This window comes from Candoia aspera, chromosome 1, assembly GCF_035149785.1.
Source record: "Candoia aspera isolate rCanAsp1 chromosome 1, rCanAsp1.hap2, whole genome shotgun sequence".
Lineage (NCBI taxonomy): Eukaryota > Metazoa > Chordata > Lepidosauria > Squamata > Boidae > Candoia > Candoia aspera.
Window position 1 is genome coordinate 272652497 of NC_086153.1, and position 18626 is coordinate 272671122.

The 18626-nt window shown below is 41.9% G+C and overlaps 2 protein-coding genes across 19 annotated transcripts in view; both read left to right on the forward strand.

Annotated features, from left to right (window-relative positions):
* The window catches only part of NR1H3 (nuclear receptor subfamily 1 group H member 3), a 41158-nt gene extending 25469 nt beyond the window's left edge, over window positions 1-15689 (forward strand). For both annotated transcript variants that reach the window (XM_063289733.1, XM_063289732.1), the window contains exons 3-9: window positions 713-979; window positions 7153-7361; window positions 7866-8045; window positions 10158-10257; window positions 12576-12689; window positions 13872-13966; window positions 14842-15689. In XM_063289733.1, coding sequence (XP_063145803.1) covers window positions 713-979; window positions 7153-7361; window positions 7866-8045; window positions 10158-10257; window positions 12576-12689; window positions 13872-13966; window positions 14842-14988 — 1112 coding nt within the window. In that variant the 3' untranslated portion in view covers window positions 14989-15689. The remainder of the gene's footprint in view (window positions 1-712; window positions 980-7152; window positions 7362-7865; window positions 8046-10157; window positions 10258-12575; window positions 12690-13871; window positions 13967-14841) is intronic.
* Window positions 15690-17582: 1893 nt separating this feature from the next.
* MADD (MAP kinase activating death domain) overlaps window positions 17583-18626 on the forward strand; it is a 112811-nt gene continuing 111767 nt past the window's right edge. For 14 of the 17 annotated variants that reach the window (XM_063289709.1, XM_063289712.1, XM_063289710.1 and 11 more), the window contains exon 1: window positions 17583-17664. The gene's annotated coding sequence lies outside the window, so the exon portion shown is untranslated. The remainder of the gene's footprint in view (window positions 17665-18626) is intronic. The other 3 variants (XM_063289720.1, XM_063289726.1, XM_063289723.1) reach the window with 1 other exon arrangement.

Genomic DNA, 18626 nt, shown 5'->3' on the forward strand with positions numbered 1-18626 from the left:
GGAAACCGAAGTCTCTTGAAATCAGTTCCAAGAATTCTCTGGCTAGTATGGTAACAGGCTGGTAAAGGCTCTCCAATCAGACAGAAAAGACAGTGCTGATCTCTGGTGTCCAACCCACAGAGAGACTATGACAACCACATTATGAGAACTAATATTTTCTTTGGCTACCCACTTTCTGTGTCTGTTATCTTTTTACGTGAAACATCCTAGGAAGCTTTTATTTCCAGGTCCTCTCAAAGTCTAATATAAGTGGCTGCTGCTTCTTTTTTAAATAGATATGTAGGAAGAAAGGGGAATTGTTTGATTGATTGCATATATTGCTCAACTTTTCTCCAATATTCTAGCTTTGTATTTGAGGGGATATTTAATGGAATGCTATTGAATTCTAACCTATGCTTGTTCCTATATATTATGATGTAATTCTCGTTCTTGATAATAATTGAATCATCTCTATTATAGTCCCATGACCCTAGAAATGCATAGAACACTATTGGTAACTATTATTAGAACGTATAAGCAGAGGATGCCTTCCTTCACCACAGGTCCTTATGTCCTTTTATTGCACTAGATGCAATGTTTCAAGTTTCTCCAAGGTCAGCCTTTTACTGTACATGAAAACTGTTAGCCTGTATACATTATGATAAGCTCCTTTTCTCTCATTTTCAGATCTAAGTTCAGAGTCTTTCCTTTCATTCCTTTTCTCTGCTTATAGAAAACCCTCCCCTGAAAAGGAAAAAGGGGCCAGCTCCTAAGATGCTTGGAAATGAGGTGTGCAGTGTATGTGGGGACAAAGCCTCAGGCTTCCATTACAACGTCCTGAGTTGCGAGGGCTGCAAAGGTTTTTTCCGACGCAGCATCATCAAAGGGGCCCAGTATATCTGCAAGAACAGTGGCAGATGTGAGATGGATATGTACATGCGACGGAAATGTCAGGAGTGCCGGTTGCACAAGTGCTATGAAGCAGGCATGCAAGAGCAATGTAAGTACCAAGCGTGGGGATATCAAGAATCACTCTGGAGATATTGCTGTACAGAGAGAGAGCAGGTAGGACCAAAATGGCTCCTTTAGCTACATTTTATAATAAAACTGCCAGTACAGTTTCTGTCACAGAATCCCAAAATAAGGTCACAGCTCACAAAACAATATATTAAAGCAAGCAGTTTGAATAAAATATGCTTAAATTAAATTATTTAAATTATTTTTATTTGAATTTTCACTAACTTCAGAATATTTAAGTACATTAATACCTGAACTATTTATCTCAGATTAGGCTGGGACAATGTCCAATCTGCTGTTTTTTTTCCCAATTAGTGAACGCTTCTGTTTGTTTCAAAGGGATTCAGACTCTCTATTCTGAAAATTAACTTTTTCACGGAATGTAAGACCACATCTTATATTGCTCCTATCCTAATCCTATATACTCCTTTGATAGGATGTGGCATGAGCTGGATTTTTGCAGAGCCCTTAAAATCCATATTTTAATTTACCAGATAGATTTCCTAAATGTTTCCTTCTTTCCAGTCTCAGTATGGAAAAAAATCCCCGGCTGTTCTCTTTGCCAAGTAGCTTGAAGTATGCATAGGGAGCACAACAGCTTCTAAAGTAGTTAAAGTGCCAAGCATTGACCCCTATGACTAAATGGTAAACCAGCCCAGGTTCCACCTAATAGCAGACTTCACAGGGCAGCTGCCACTTCACAGCAGTGTTCTTCACAAACACCCCCTGCCAGTCACATGATCTAATCCTAACACCTTTATTAGACATTACACAATAAACACATTTTCAAAACAGCTCCTGTAAAAGGTGGCCCTTCTTCTTAAGACCCTGTCATGGCAAACCCCACCCACTAATCACAATCGTTTGTGAGTGATTGCTGTGCCTTCAAAAATATGCTAATGTGACTGTATTTTAGCTAAGCCATTTGCTTACCACTTGACAGATTTAGAATTTGAAGTGCACCCTCAAACTGGAATCTTAGATTCACAGTATTTATCTTAAGAAAAAAAAAAGTCTTTTTCTTTTTATTGAAACACAAATCTATTATGGGATGATACAGGCCAATCTAATAAACAGGATAACAAAATAGGCTAGTATTATATTAAATCCATCTAAGCAAATCACTAAAATTTTTATATCAGAGTTTAACAGGTCACTCCATCCTAGAATTAGCTTTCCATTTTGGATAACTGAAATGGCTCTTGCACAAGTTCCATTTTGTACTTTTCTTAGATCTGGGTAATTTATTTAGTAATTCAATACTGTTTCACCAGAGATAAAAATGGGGCTATATGACAACATCTTCTCCCAAATCATAAAATATTCTTATTTCAAACATGCTTATCAATATATACAATCTTATGACAGGCAACTATAAGAATAATTGTACTCCTAAGTATCTGGAATCTCTATGCAGCATCTGTACAACCTTCTGTTACTCTTCTTGAGGTCAATGTATGTGTGTATGCCTTCAATAATTTTCATTTTTTGTCCCTTTTAGTTCTTACTTAAATTGATAACTTTATCACAAAATGCCAGTCTAGAATGTAGGATGCTTTCTGTCAGATTTGCTATCAGTTTCTTCCCAGAATCCTTTCCTGCACTTCATTTTACCTGTCTGACCAAATGCTTTTTCTTGGACATTTTCTCTGTATGAGTCACTCGGATACACATCCATACTAAGTTGTGCAGGTGATGCTGTCATGCATCTCATTGTTAGGTGCTTTTCCACACCAAACACTAAATGGTGTTTTGATGACTTAATGTGAAGGTTCCCTCTGGTGTGGTTGTTCCAAATTCGCCTTTCTTGTGGGATAAACCTCAATGATGAAAGGGCAGTTGGCCATTTGGGCTTATTCTGGCATCCAGAATAGACCCTTGAGAGTGGTCAAGGATATATTTTTCCTCTCCTTTTTCTTATTTTTGTGATTGGGTTTTTCACTGCAAATTATGTACAATTTAGTCATGGACAGAGCTAGAGAACCAAGGGGTGACTATGAGACCAGCAGTATTAATTGCCAAGGTTAGATGAGGTGAGTTCACATTTCATGGGCAATAGACCCGTTGTTCTAGGTCTCTGTAAGTCAAGCTGGAAGGAGCCTTCATAGTAAGTGACCAGTGTTCTGAGTTTTTTTTGGTGCATGAGAATGAACTGCCAGTATACAGGAGCTAAAAGCAGACAAGTGATTTTGTAAGTATAGTTAATGTAAATATCATCCTTGAATATAGAGTTAAACTGCTTGATACTTAAGAAACAAGAAATAGCAAGATTTCGTGTTTCTGGCCTAAAATGTCAAAAAGTTAACTTTGTGAGGTTTCAGCTGGCTTCTGACTCAGAAAACGAAACTCTTTTTGAGACAGAAGGGGAAACAGAAACTTACGAGGCAGAAACCAGGAAAGCATGGTTGGATCATGCCCTGGTGGCCTTAAGATTCTCTCGTGCCGCCCCCCTCCGCAGGGAGGCAGGACCCATTTGATTGGTCCGCCCCCGGCGACTGATGGACCCGGCTGGGTTTCAGAGGGAGCTGGGGGTTATACCCGAGTCTCTCCTGCACAGTCCAGCGGAGGCCCTGGCTGCTGCCTGGAATAGGGAGGCAGCTGGAGCCTTGGACAGGATCGCGCCTGTGTGGCCTCTCTTGCCCACTCAAACCCGGCACTCCCCGTGGTTTACGGAGGAGCTCAGGGTTTTGAAGAGAGTTAAGAGACGCCTAGAGCGCCGCTGGAGGAAGACAAAAGCTGAACCCGAGCAAACACAAGCTAGAGCCGCGATTAAGGCCTACCTTGTGGCGGTAAGAGCTGCAAAGCGCCAGTACTTCTCCACTCTTATTGCATCCGCATATTGCCGCCCGGCCGCCCTGTTTAAGATTACCCAATCCCTTTTAGGGAAAGGGGAGTCAGACTTCCATCTATAGGGCCATGCGGAGGAATTTTCGGGGCACCTGCAGGATAAAATCGCTGGGATCTGGACCGAGTTAGACTCCAAGCATGAGACAGAGTCGGAGAAGATACCCAGGGAATGTACTTACCAGGTTATCTGGGACCAGTTCAATCCTGTTGAACCCGAGGAAGTGGACAGGATCCTTCAGACTGTAAATGCTACCACGTGCCAATTAGACCCATGCCCCTCCTGGCTGGTGAAAGCAGCACGGGAGGTGACATGTGGCTGGGTCCAGGCGATGGTAAACACATCCTTGAGAGAGGGGGTGTTCCCAGCAGCCTTTAAGGAAGCGCTGGTGCGCCCCCTCCTCAAGAAACCATTGCTGGACCCTACTATACTGGGCAATTTTCGCCCAGTCTCCCACCTCCCCTTTTTGGGGAAGGTGGTTGAGAAAGTGGTGGCTTTGCAGCTCCAGAGGATTCTTGTCCTAACAGCCAGGAACCACGCTGAGACAAGGATAGGTCTCTAGTGTTTTATTACTGCTACATTAGACAGAAAATCCTAACAAACTGAAGAAGCGTGGGAAAAACCCAGACAGATAAACCCCAAAAGTTAAGGCAGGTCTGATCTGTGTCTCTTTGAATGGCTGCTTAACTCCTCAGTACTACGCATGTGTTTTCCCCCCTGGATAGGGGCCCCCTCCTGCTCACCATCAGTATTCATGACAATTCTGGATGAAACGGATTATCTAGACCCCTTTCAGTCAGGTTTCAGGCCCGGTTATGGGACGGAAACGGCATTGGTCGCACTTATGGATGACCTCTGGCGGGAGTGAGATGGAGGCAGTGCATCCATTCTTGCTCTTCTTGATCTCTCAGCGGCTTTCGATACCATTGACCATGGTATCCTTCTGGACCGGCTTAGGGAGTTGGGGGTGGGCAGCGTGGTTCTGCGCTGGTTCACCTCCTTCCTCCAGGGTCGGTCCCACTCGGCGTTGATAGGGAGTGAGAGATCCAGCCCACGGCCCCTCCTTTGTGGGGTGCTGCAGGGTTTGGTACTCTCTCCGCTCCTTTTTAACATCTACATGAAACCACTGGGCAAGATCATCCGTCACTGCGGAGTGAGGTATCATCAATATGCAGATGATACCCAATTATACATCTCCATCCCGGGTGATGCTGTGGCCACCCTTTCCGAGTGCCTGGGGGCTGTCGGGGCCTGGATGGGGGACAACAGGTTGCAGCTGAACCCGGGGAAGACGGAGTGGCTGTGGATTAATGGCTCCTCAATTTCTGGGAAATTGTCATTTTTAGTTCTGGATGGGGTTGCACTGCCCCAGACAGACCCAGTGCGTAACTTGGGGGTCCTCCTGGACTCACGGCTCCTGCTCGAAGAGCAGGTGGCAGCCATGGCCAGGAGGGCCTTTGTGCAACTTCGTGTTGTGCACCAGTTACGCCCCTTCCTGGAGCGAGAGACCCTTCAAACGGTCACTCATGCACTGGTTATCTCCCATATAGACTACTGCAATGTGCTCTACATGGGGCTACCCTTGAAGAGTATCTGGAAGCTACAGCTGGTGCAAAATGCAGCTGTGCGGGCAATCTTGGGTTTCCCAAGATCAGCACACATCACTCCTTTGCTCCGCAAGCTGCATTGGTTGCCAGTATGCTTCCGGGTCCAATTCAAGGTGTTGGTTATCACCTTTAAAGCCCTACATGGCATGGGTCCAGGTTACCTAAGGGACCTTCTCCTCCCCATCACATCAGCCCGTCCCACCTGGTCGTGTAGAGAGGGCATGCTACGGACCCCGTCTGCAAGAGAATTCCATCTGGTGGGGTCCAGGAGGCGGGCCTTCTCTGCAGTAGCACCTGGCCTTTGGAATATCCTTCCCCTGGAAGTGAGATTAGCTCCTTCCCTCCTGGACTTTAGGAAACAGCTAAAGACCTGGTTCTGTAATTATGCCTGGGGCGGGAGGGAGAGTAGCCATTTCTGGGGATGGTTAGTTTCTTAGAAGGACCCAGCTCTGCCTGCAAATCATAAAGAACTTTTAACCATCAAGGTTTTTGTTATATTTATTGTATTTGTATTATAGGGTTTTATAGTTTTATATTTTTATCTATCTTTTATTGTAAACCGCCCAGAGTCCCTTTTGGGAGATGGGTGGTGATAAGTTTGATTAATAAATAAATAAAAAGCAAAACCCAGAAGTGACTCAGCAGCGCGGGAGAAGTTTCAGATGCTGATTGGCCAGTTTTCGGAGGAGGATTCGAATCCTCCAATCAGCGCGCAAGGAAGGCATGCAGAAAAGCATGTGAAGGAGAAGGCAGCCCGATTGGCTACAGAAGGGAATAGGCATGCAAAGGATTGGCATAAAAAGCAGATGTGTGAAGAGCAAGCTCCTGGAGACAACCAATCCTTCGAGCTCGCAGCCCCAGTGGAAGAGTCCTTAACTGCATTGGAAACCTTGTCTGTAGCCGGAGAGGAATCAGCACCTGCATTCCCTATTGTAGAGGACCTGTATCCTGCACACGCTGCCTCAGAGGATCTCCTCCCTGCCGAATCCAGCAACCTCAGCCTCACGTCCAGCTTCAGACCTCACCACTGCCATTCTGTGCGTTCCAAGCGCGTTCCCAGTTTTGTTCCTAGCTCTCAGTTGAGCCCAGCCTCTCCAGCCAGGTTTTGTCGTGCTCCAAGCTTCCAGCCTTGCCCAGGATCTCCAGTCCAGTTTCATTGTGCTTCTAGCTCCCAGCCTTGCCCCAAGTCTCCAGTTCAGTCCAGTCTTGTTTCCAGTGCTCAGCCTTGCCCCGAGTTTCCAGTCCAGTCCAGTCCGGTCCTGCTTCAAGTTCTCAGCCTTGTTCAGATTCTCCAGTTCAGTCCAGTCCTTGTTCCAGTCCACAGTCTGCCCTTGAATACCAAGTTCAGTCTAGCCCAGCCTCCAGAGTCAAGCCTTGTCCAGTGGTTCCAGTTTGGTCTCGCCTAGTATCCTCGTGTCCATCCAATCCTGTCCAGGTGCCAGTCCACAGACTCTTGCCTCCAGTCCCAGCCTTGCCTGCTTCTCCATTATAGCCTGGGTGGTCTTGATTACCAGTCTTGCCTTATTTTTCATAGGATTTAACGAGTGTAAATAGTTGCTTAATAAAAAGTTTTTATAAGAAACCTGCCTGGCTGCCTCATAGTCTGAACAGGACAATCTGAGGCTTTTGCAAAAGTGATTATTTACTTTGAGTAGGTTGGTAGCCATGGTATTGATTCCTATCTGTCCTATGCTCTACATTTAGGTGTTCTCTCTGAAGAGCAGATCCAGTTGAAGAAACTTAAGAAGCGAGAAGATGATCAAGCCCGGATGATAGCTGTGCGACAGAACCCACCATCTCCTCTAAGCACCCTTCCCAAAATGACACCAGAGCAGCTTGTTATGATAGAAAAGCTTGTTGCAGCTCAACAGCAGTGTAATCAGCGGTCTTTCACAGATAGGCTCAAAGTGACGGTAAAAGCACAATTTTGGTGGGCTGTTAAATAGAGGGAGAAAGCAGACACGCTCTTACCTTCACTAAAGCTTTCTCTTGATTTTGTAGAGTTAACTTTGTGGAGTGATATCCCATACTTAATAGACACTGCATTCATTTTCTCATTGTCTCCTGAGACCCAAAGGGCTCTGCATAATAGACTGAGACGAGCTAGCTTTTACCTTTCAGCGCTGGGGTCAAAGGCCTGGAAGGATGGTTGGTGGAAACTTGCTTTCGTTGAAGGGGAGTGACTCACCTGGATTCCCCATGCCAAAGGGTCATGTAACATGTTCCTGAGGGGTTGTATGGCAGCCAGTTATAACTTATTAACCAGATATAGTAGTTTTGTTTAGATCAGACTTGTATGACAGATATGGGATATTGTATGAGAACGGGGATACTAATTTCAATGGACATTCAGTTTTTTCTTTCCACCCTTATTAAAGTCTTCTTACTCTCTTTGTGGCTTTGCTACTCAACCACAGCCCTGGCCTCAGATTTCAGATCCTCTTCATCGTGAAGCACGTCAACAGCGCTTTGCTCATTTCACGGAACTTGCCATCATTTCTGTGCAGGAAATTGTGGACTTTGCAAAACAGTTGCCAGGTTTCTTGGAACTCACTAGAGAAGACCAAATTGCTCTTTTGAAGACTTCTACAATAGAAGTAAGTCCTGCACTCTACCACTTTTCTTAGAAGGAGTGACATTATCATACACAGCATTGAGAACGTATGTGCAGTTTCCTTTTGTATCACCAGCTAATGACAAAGGAGACAAACTTTTTATTAATGTTTGAATAGAGCAGTTTTAGGACCAAAAAGCATTTTAAAAATCATATGCTTTATGAGCAAACTATTTTAAGCTAAAGTTTTCTGATGTTAGCTTTCCAAAGCGGGGAATATTTTAGAAAACAGGATTTGACCACCATTTCCTTCCTTTATGGCAGTTGTGGGCATGCCTCAGTATACCCAAGTGACACCTCTGCTCTGCGAGCTGCATTGGGTGCCAGATTACTTCCATGTGTGATTCAAGGTGCTGGTTGTGATCTCTAATGCCCTACATGGCATACAGCCCAATTACTTGAGGGGCCACCTATCTCCCATGGTATCTTCCTGGCCAATTTGGGCTGAAAGTGTTGGTGTGCTCCAGGTTCCTAAGATTAAACAATGTCATCTATCAGGACCCAGGAAGCGCACCTTCTTTATAACAGCACCTGCCCTCTGGATGAGGTTTCCCCTGAGATCTGAATGGCTCCCACCCTGTTGGTGTTCTGGAGGGCTGTAAAGACCTGGCTGTTCCCAGACCCTTTCCTATGGCTGTCAGATGTTGGTGGGATGTTTTGGGGTTTACCAGTTTCACTATCTTGTTCTTCTTCTGGTTTTGTTGTGTGTTTCTATTCTGTTGTATTTGTACTATTTGGTGTATTGTGAGCCACTCAGAGTTGTTTGGAGTCAGGCTGCATCTGAATGAATGAATGAATGAATGAATGAATGAATCCTTTCCCTGGCTGATTGGGAGGTTCTGAACCTCTAGATCTTTTCAATCAAAATCCAACTGATGTTATGGTGACCACAGAGAGTGGGATGAAGATTTAATCTGAAACCCAAGTCATGGCTATAGTGGAACTGTAGAGAATGTGGAAGATCACCTTGACAGAAATATGCAGGAACCGTTACCTAGGCAAAAGGGGCTGAAACAACTTTTAAGTCCAGAGCAACAAGATAACACTTGGAAGTGACTCAGGCAGAAGCTTCTCTAATTCACTGGAGTATAAGAAGGGGAGGAGGTACAGCACAATCAGATTTGCAAGTTATTATAACCAATCTCAATAAAAATAGTTTTAGCCTTCTGTGGAGTTGATTTCTAGCTCTGGTCTACCTAGTGGGGTTCACAGGAACACATTCTGATTGGGGTCCTAAATTCACAAAAGGATGTTTGGTGGATTGATACTTTCTTATTGTTACCTGTATTCTACAGACCTGGGCAAAATACATGTTTTGAGAATCAGGGAGGCTATCTTCAGAAGGGTGGCGATGCCTCAGAGGGATGAGAGGAAAACAGAATCTTCTCAGATTAGTTGTAAATTATTTCCATAAGAAGGGCTTTTACTCATCAAGTTGCCTCTGCATCAGAGTCCCTCCTTGTGGGGGGAGATGGGCTGTGATAAAAATTTGATTGATTGATAAATAAATAAATAAATAAATCAGTCACAGAGAAATCACTAAAACTTAGGACAAACTTGAGTGTAGGGAGGATTGGAGAGAAAGGAGAGGACAAGAAAAATCTTTTTGTATGTTGTGTATTTATTTACTCACTTTATGTCAATTTTCTGTACATACTGAACTTTCAAGAGAGCCAGTTTGGCCTAGCGGTTAAGGTAACGGGCTAGAAACCAGGAGACCGAGAGTTCTAGTCCTGCCTTAGGCATGAAAGCCAGCTGGGTGACCTTGGGCCAGTCACTTTCTCTCAGCCAAACTCACCTCACACGGTTGTTATTGTGGGGAAAATAGGAGGAGGAAGGAGTGTCAGGTATGTTCGCCGCCTTGAGTTATTTATAAAAATAATAAAGGCGGGATAAAAAAGTCTTTTAAAAAAGGTAGTTTACAACATAATTAATAAGAAAAAGCAAAACAGATGTATCAAAGCAGCAGATGTATCATCGTTTATTTCATCACTTATGATATAGACTGTGAGTGCAAAAACATTTTAATTGATTTTATTGTAAGACTTATAATTGTGTCTGGTCTTGGTATGTGTGTTGTGTGTGTATATTCAAGGTAATGCTGTTGGAGACATCTAGGCGCTACAATCCAGAAACAGAAAGCATAACTTTTTTGAAAGATTTGAGTTACAATCGGGACGATTTTTCCAAGGCTGGTGAGTTAAACACATTTCAGATTGTCAAGGAGATTTTGTTCTCCATGCATTATGGATCAATATTAAAGTCAGCTTTTCTAAAAAGTAAAATTGAAATTCTGTTATGAAAGAGTGTATAGGCTTAATCTTCAACCTGAAATATGAGACCGGGCAAAATTTTTGGAAATAGCAATAATTGTATAAGAAAAAAAGTTAGGGTGGATTAGAAGAGATATATGGTTTCCTATGGGAACATTTTTGGAGGACATGAAATAGCTATCCAAAAAGCTGAATATTAAGGGTGGAATTCAGTGTTGTACTAGTAGACTTTTAGTATAAAGTTTTTTCCTTCTTTTCTACCTCTCTGTCAGCTCACATAACTTCATGATTTCAAAATAAGTGGTAGAAGATGATGATGGTGATTATTAGATTTTTATCCCGATTTTTATATATAACTCAAGCTGGTGAACTTACTGTACCTAATAGTTTTCCCCACAACAACCGTGTGAGGTAGGTTGGGCTGAGAGAGAATGACTGGCCTAGAACTCAGTCTCCTGGTTTCTAGGCCAGCATCTTAACCACTATACCAGACTGGCAAGATTAGATCCTCTGCAAGTGGTTAAGGTGTTGCCTGGGACTGGGGAGAAGCAGGGTCAAATAAACTCCTAGCCATGGAAGCTTACTGGATGAGTTTGGGCCAGTTGCTCTCTATCAGTCCAGTCAATCCCTTAGGGTTGTTGTTGTGGGGAAAAATTGGAGAAGGTAGTGCTAAGTATATCCTTGAGCTTCTGAAACAAAGGTGGGATATTTGTATAATAAATACATATATACATACAATTTTGAAAGTGTATTGGCAGGAAGCATATAATTAATTTTTTTCTCTTAATTGCTCACACTTTTTCAAGTACAGTGCTCTATCAATGAATATTAACCTGTCCAGGCAGCAAACAACCTTTTTTTCCCTTTTATGTAGATTCCTTGATCTGAAATCCCCAAACTACTTATGACACTGAATATACAGTAGGGGTATGTGTGTGTGTGTACTGTATATACTCACATATAAACCCATCTGTGGATAAGCCAACCCTTGAACTCTTAACCAAACTACCGTGGATAAGCTGACCCTTGAAATTTTTGTATGTTTTGATTTTTTCACAATTGTCTTATCTGTGGGTAGTCCATGGATTAACCATTTTTCATGGTATTTTGGTTAAAATTTTGAGGGTCAGCTTATCTGTGGATGGGCTTATCTGTGAGTATATACAGGATATATGGGTACTTTAAAAAGTATTACTGTATATAGTTGTGGATAAACCTATCCGCAGATAATCTGAACCCAATTTTTTGGGCATATTTTGGCACCTAAAATTCTTGGCTTATTTGTGAGTATATATAGTATATATATATATACAGTACAGAGAGAGTAGATGTCCTAATTTGGGGTGAAGAAGTTACAGCCTTGGGCCATATAAAGTTCTCAGGTTAATTTCAGGAGCCTTTTGCAATTGATCCATTCAGACCTCCTCACACTTCCCTTTCCATGCAGCCTATTGTCCATGTGTTTTGGGGGGTGGGGGAGAGTGGAAGAAATAGAAAAGCGCATAGACAGGAAGAAAATAGGCCCACCATATTTTGTTTTGGTCTTCCCATCATTGTCATGTGGCTCTCAATCAATTAAAATAAAGATGTCCCTGAATCAAGCTTGAATCATGGTAACCTTATGGACACATCCATGCAGTTTTCTTAATAGCAGTAAGGAAGTGGTTTGCCATTGCCACCTTGGAGGTTATTTCAACTTCTGGCCTATAGTCCTGATAATCCGTGGCATTCTCCCATCCAAACATTAACCAGGTCCAATCTTGATTCATTTCGAAGCCTGGCAGTGTCTACATCTGATTTGTCCTCAGGAAATGTGGCCATACAATAAAAAAGATTGCCTCTTCTCAGAAATAACTTAAGGGAGAGGAATTACCTTGGAAGACTGGGACCTTCCCTTCCCTTTTAAATACAGGTAGTTCTTGTTTAGCAACTGCCTCATTTAGCGACCGTTCACAGTTACAACAGTGATGAAAAAATAACTTTGTGACCAATCCTTGCATTTACAACCTTCAACAGGTCTGTAAAGCAAAGGAAAGCTAAAATAAGATCATAAGCACATAGTAGTACACAGTGAGTGGTTTCACTTACTGACCACTTCGCTTAACAGTCGAGTTGCTGATCCCAGTTGTGGTTTCTAAACAAGGACTACATGTATCCTCATCTAGAGTTGCACAAATAATTTGCTTGGCAAAATATAGAAGCTGTATCTATTTCTAAATCACTTTTTGTTTTATTCCCAGGCCTACAAATTGAGTTTATTAATCCCATTTTTGGATTTTCAAAGAGCATGAATGAACTACAGCTCAGTGATGCTGAGTATGCACTTTTAATTGCCATCAGCATTTTTTCTCCAGGTAACAAGCTGGGAGGGAGCTGAATCAAAAATAGAATGTATGCATTTGTTTGTATGTAAAAAGGATCTCTTATCAAGAAGAACACACATAATATGTAGAGCAGTGCCCTAATGTCACCCTAAGGAATTTTTTTTGTCATGAATAATAATTAGGGTTGTGCACTAATGTCCTGTTCATGGAATAAACAGGTTTGGTTGGTTCATGCCTGACCCAAAAGATGCACAATCTGTCTGAACCCAAAATATGTGTGTTTAGTCCAGATGCAGACCCAGAACATGTACTGTATGTTCTGAGTATAGGTGTTCTAGGGTGGGGAAAGCTGGTGGTGTTGCACTGCAGCAGGTGAAGGATGGTGCTGGGACTTTTGGGGAAGAGATGGATGGGCTGGTCGTGTTATGGTATACTTAAATTCAAGGCTAGTGGTATCTGCAGGGAGGGATCAAAATAGACAAGATGGTGGATGTGGTACATATAAAAGTGCTTGGGCTGGAATCATTTTCTTTAAAGTCATCTGTCTTACAGATTTGAATTTGCCTTGTTCATAGCTTAATATTCAGCATATTATTGTTGTCTCTCCCCATTTCCTTATTTGCTGTTGAACCTGATACATGGTTTTTGCTGAACTGTGCTAATTCTCAATGTTTTTTCTTAAAAAATGATAAATCACAGCAGATGGGGAAATTGGATCAGGAAGCCGTTATTCTGTATGCTATTTCTAAGCTATAAGGTGCTTAGAGAGTTGTAGACTAGACTGGAGAAACAGGCATGGTACTAAGTTTTTTAAGTTTAACCACAAAGCAGTTTGAATTCAGCTGCTTGTATGTTTCTTTTTTTAAAAAACAAAAACAAAAACAAAAAAATGGTAACAGACTCCCTGGAACCTCCCGTAAGCATGGATAAAACAAGACCATGAGAGGGAAGATGTTTACATACAGTATAAACAGTATGCAGGCTCCCTGGTAATAGGGAGTCTGCACACTGGTTATACTGTATGTAAACATCTTCCCTCTCATGGTCTTGTTTTATCTATGCTTATTGTTTTATGGGTTTGCAAAATGTTTTAATTCTTGGTTTTACTGTATATTGCCCAGAGTCACTTCAGGTGAGATGGGTGGCCATATAAATTTGACAAACAAGCAAACAAATATATTTTAAATGATGCTTTAACTATTTCCTTAACAGATCGGCCAAATGTTCAAGATCAATCCCTGGTAGAAAAGCTTCAGCATACCTATGTAGAAGCCCTTCACTCATACATTTGTATTCACAGACCAAATGTAAGTGTCTTGGCTAAGCTGCGAAAATGACTGCATTGCTAACAGCGCATGTGTGAAAGAATCTGATTAAAACAGAATCCATTTTAAGTTGACCATCATGGACTGCATGGTATGGCTGAATTATTCAACAAATATGTAGCCATACCCTGACTAGCAGCTGTTCTACAAATTTTTCTGAACCTGAAATTCTTTTAGCTGGACATGTTTTACATTTGTAATTTGGGCTATGCAGTGCATTAGATCTGAAAGCAAAAGTTGTGGGTGCACAAATAGTACCTATCTGTAATGCTTTAAACCAACAGGTGCTACTCCAAATCACTTTTTTACTTTTGCATCCAAGCACTGTGCAGCTCTTCTGAATATGAGCTTTTTACCTGCAGTGCTACTGCTACTTTGCCATTTTACCTTTATTCAATTCTGTGAATAAAAAGAACAGAGAATGTGTGTTTACTCAGAGACTAGAGCTGTTGACTAGAGCTTTTGATCATTCTGATATCTTTTAGTGAGAGATGCTATGGGGTACAGTGTAGTTCTATAGAGACAGTGGGGGACTTTTTTTTTTTTTTTTTACAAAAAATTGGTAGCTGAAGAATTGGAAGCTCAGGGAATCTTTGGAGAGCAAATCTTAAGATTCAAATACCTTATGCAACACATGCATAGTATATGCCTACAACTTCCATAATTTATTCAGAATAAGTTATTCTGTAGTGATAGCATAGAAGTTGAGGCTCTTTGGCCAGTCCATGATGCAATTTTGCTAATACCCTAAGGGTAGGCAAATCGTTTTTAATCTTATTCTCCATAAGAAAAGTAAGACAGAGCAACAGACTTTTGATCATACTGATATCTTTGTCCATTCGTATATGATTTTACAGGATCATCTAATGTTCCCACGGATGTTAATGAAACTGGTCAGTCTTCGGACTTTAAGTAGTGTTCATTCTGAACAAGTGTTTGCTCTTCGGCTACAGGACAAAAAGCTGCCACCACTTCTTTCAGAGATCTGGGATGTCAATGAATGAGTATACTGTCTAAGGGCAGTGAGCTATTACATCGGTTACCTTTTGCCAATAAGAGCTATTCTCCTTTATCAAAAGCACTGAAGCAATGCAGAAGACTGTGATTTCTTTGATCTGATGGAATATATATAGAAAACAAATGAGATGGATTATATGATGTTTTAGTCATTATTTTTCAGAATTGGAACTGAAATGCCTCAACATGGAAGAGAAGAAGAATCCATCCTAATAATTTTCCAGGAGCTTTTTCTTTACTCCTTTTTTTCCTATTTAATTTCAAGGCCGCCATCCAGACTTATAGAATCTTCTTGGGAGTTTCAGAGGCAAGGTTCCTTGTATATCCTTTTTGGGTTTTTTTGGTCTTCTGGGCTGAATGTAGCTAAAACATGTTGACATTCAAAACAATGAACAGAGACCTGGATAGACTGTGGACATATGTGACAGGTGCCATTTTGTGGACTTTTTAGAAGTGACTCTTTGAATTGGAAGGATAGCTATACAGTACTACAGAAATCTCCTAGGACCTTTTGTAATATTTCTGCCCTAGGATCTTTTCTAATATTTCTGCCCTCCACCCTCTCATCAAGAAATATAGCCATTACTAATATATGTACAATAACTAGGAAGACATGATCAGTTACCTGATTCTGTTATATGAAACTCCTTTGAATATGGAGAGGTAATGCAACCCAGTGTGTTGTCTATATAGTACAAAATACACCATTCTGAGTAATAACTTAATTGCATATAAGATTACTACCTTTTTCTTTTATTCATCCATGCATTAAAGGACAAATCTAAATATTACACAGAGGTTAGTGTAATAAAATCTTGATTGTTATTTTTGTTGGAAAAACATGTTATGAAGGGCAGTTTGTAGTACAGAAGAGAGGGGTAAGTGAATTAACCTTTTCTTGATTATTGTTTTTCTAGTCTTCTAAGTCTCTTTCATAATCATAAGACTTAATGTCAAGGGAAATCTTTACCTTTACTAAGTCTCTTTACCTGTGAAGTTCCAGATGTCTTTTCAAGGTAAATATATGTTTGGAACCTCATCTGGAATGACAGTTAATAGAGAAGAATCACATGAAAAAAAGTGGCCATTAAGGTTAATCATTTTCTTATCTCCTCTCTATTAGTTCTTTACTTCAAATGTTTCCCTTCTCTGACAAAGCTGTTTAGTTGGAGATACAGGTATTTGCTACAAAACACTTAGCCAAAAATAGTGACTCATGCATCATGATGTAATCCTGCTCTTTCATAGTTGGTCCCAATGTTGGATACAGATACATAAGTCACAAGTTTTGTATCATGATATCATAATGAACATCAACATAATGGCGTTTGCCTCCCTGGATGGATGTCTGTGGTGGGAGATTTGTTAAATGTTGCCTTTGGATATCTTCAAGAAGGAATAGAACCCAGTTCATGTTTGTGATTCAAAAAGGTTCTTGTGTAGCAAGGATATGAAGGACAGGTTTACAGTATATCTTTCCATCAATAACTTGAACATGTCCAATTATTTCTTGATGGCCCATATACTCATAAAGAGTTTAGTGTTTACAGCCTAAACCTCAGGAGTGAGCACATTTTAGCTTATTGATGTCAGTGGATTTAGGCACAAATACATTTTCCTAGGAATAGTTGTTAATGGAATAAATGACTTGAAAAATATGCATCAACATACTTGCCAGGATATCTGATACCAGAAATTATATCTGAAATTTCTTGGTCCACTAAGAGTGCTTGCTTCTTTCAGAATTTAAATTGGTTTTCTCTGCAGATGTGTTTAGAGCTTAGGCCCTTGAACCAATATAATTATTGGCTGTGTAGCAAGTGCCATATCTGTGGTGTCAGCTTTATGACTATTTTGCACATGAGATTAGTCTCTTTCCACTGGTCTTTACCTTAGAAAGCACATACAGTATATAACAATTTACAAGTTTTTAATAAACTTTTGCAATTATGGAATTCTTGTTTTTAATTCTATATTTCTAACTGTTACTGTTCAAAAATTTAATGTTTTTGTAAAAGAATAAAATCTAATAAAAGAAATCTGTCTCATACTTAATACATTAAAATCTACTCTTCTGGTGCTGAAAATGCACATATGAACTTACTTCATCAAGACCTATGAATGGACAGAAATTAATTTGAAAATGAATGACCATTACAGCTTTCCCCATTTTGGTTTTGTTGTAACTTAAGTTGCTAAGTTATACTATGTTAAAGTAGCATATTTTCAAAAGAATGATACGTCAAAATTTGGTTGTGAGAAACAGCTTCTTGGGACATCCTTTGGAACTTAGTGTCCTATTCTTTCGTTGCTTCTGAAAACGTAGGATTTGGCCTTCGCACTTTTATACAGCAATTGGACTACTAGGGAGGGACTATGTTTTATAATTAAGAACGTAACTGTGAAGGGGCTGGTGCCTCTGCTCAGCCTTGGGATGCGCTGGCCTTGGTACTCAAGCCCGCGACGGTGACGCCCCTTCCCGCCCCTTTGGGCTTCGCGCTTTTTTCCTGCTCGGCTCCTTCCCCTCGGAACGGCTGAATGGTTCATTCCCAACCTCTCAATCCCCGCCTTCTTCCCGCGTCTTGGTTCGCTCCTCCCCCGTGCTCTTAATGCGGAACTGGCCGGGTGCCTCTGTGCGGGGAGGACGCGGCCTCCGCTGACAGGTACGACGAGCAGGCCGCGTATAATGGCTGCAGGAAGCGTAACGAGGCCGCCTGCCTTCGTCCGCTCTGTGACATATGCGGCGGAGGGCTGAGGGCTGAGAGGAAAGACGGGTAGGGTGCAAGGAGCCTGTGGGGCGGATGGGCTTGGGATAGACGGAGAAGCCGAGCCTGAGGAGGGACCGCGGGAAGCCGGTCCGTGCAGAAGGGCTCTCCGTGGCTAGGAGGGCGGCGGGGACTTGGGCAACGAAGGGGAGGTTGGCGGGGTTGTTGGATGACGAAGCATGGATGTCGCAGCAGGGAGGCACGAGAATGGGAGTGCAAGTTCAAAGATGGGGGGGGGCAGCTGGACAGCTGACGCAGGGAAGGTTGTCGTGTGGGGCAAGGAAGTGTGGATAAGCGTTGAGGGGAGAGCTTGGGCCATGGAAGGCTGCAACAACAGGTCCTGGGGTCTGCTAGGGGTGTGTGCTGTGGAAGGACTGTGCGTGCGCGCGCGTCTGTGTGAGAGAGAGAATGACCGCGTGCACGGTTTATCTGAATTTTGTATAGGCACACAAACCATACAAACCTTCATGCTAAATATGCGCATGGCAAACTCCTTCCTTGGTCGTCTGTCCTTCAAGGCTAGTTAGTGCAGCTGCGCACCACCATTGCACTTGTTTTCCTAAATTCTGTCTGTGGTCTTGCAGGAGGGTAGGTTAGGCTAGGATGAAATTTCGTTTGGGCAGGATGTTGTGTAAACCAGCTAGTGTGGTTAGATAATGGTTCATTATCCAGGATTATGGATAGGAGAATTTACCAAAAATTGCACCTTGAAAATACCATTACTGTTTCAGTAGATACCTTCTTTGGTCCCACAGCCCCAACATATTCTTTTGGAAGGTTTTATGTTATTCCAGAGGTCCCTGAGGTTTCATATTTAGGAACCTGAAAAACTGGTTAATGTATTTCTGTTCTATTCCATG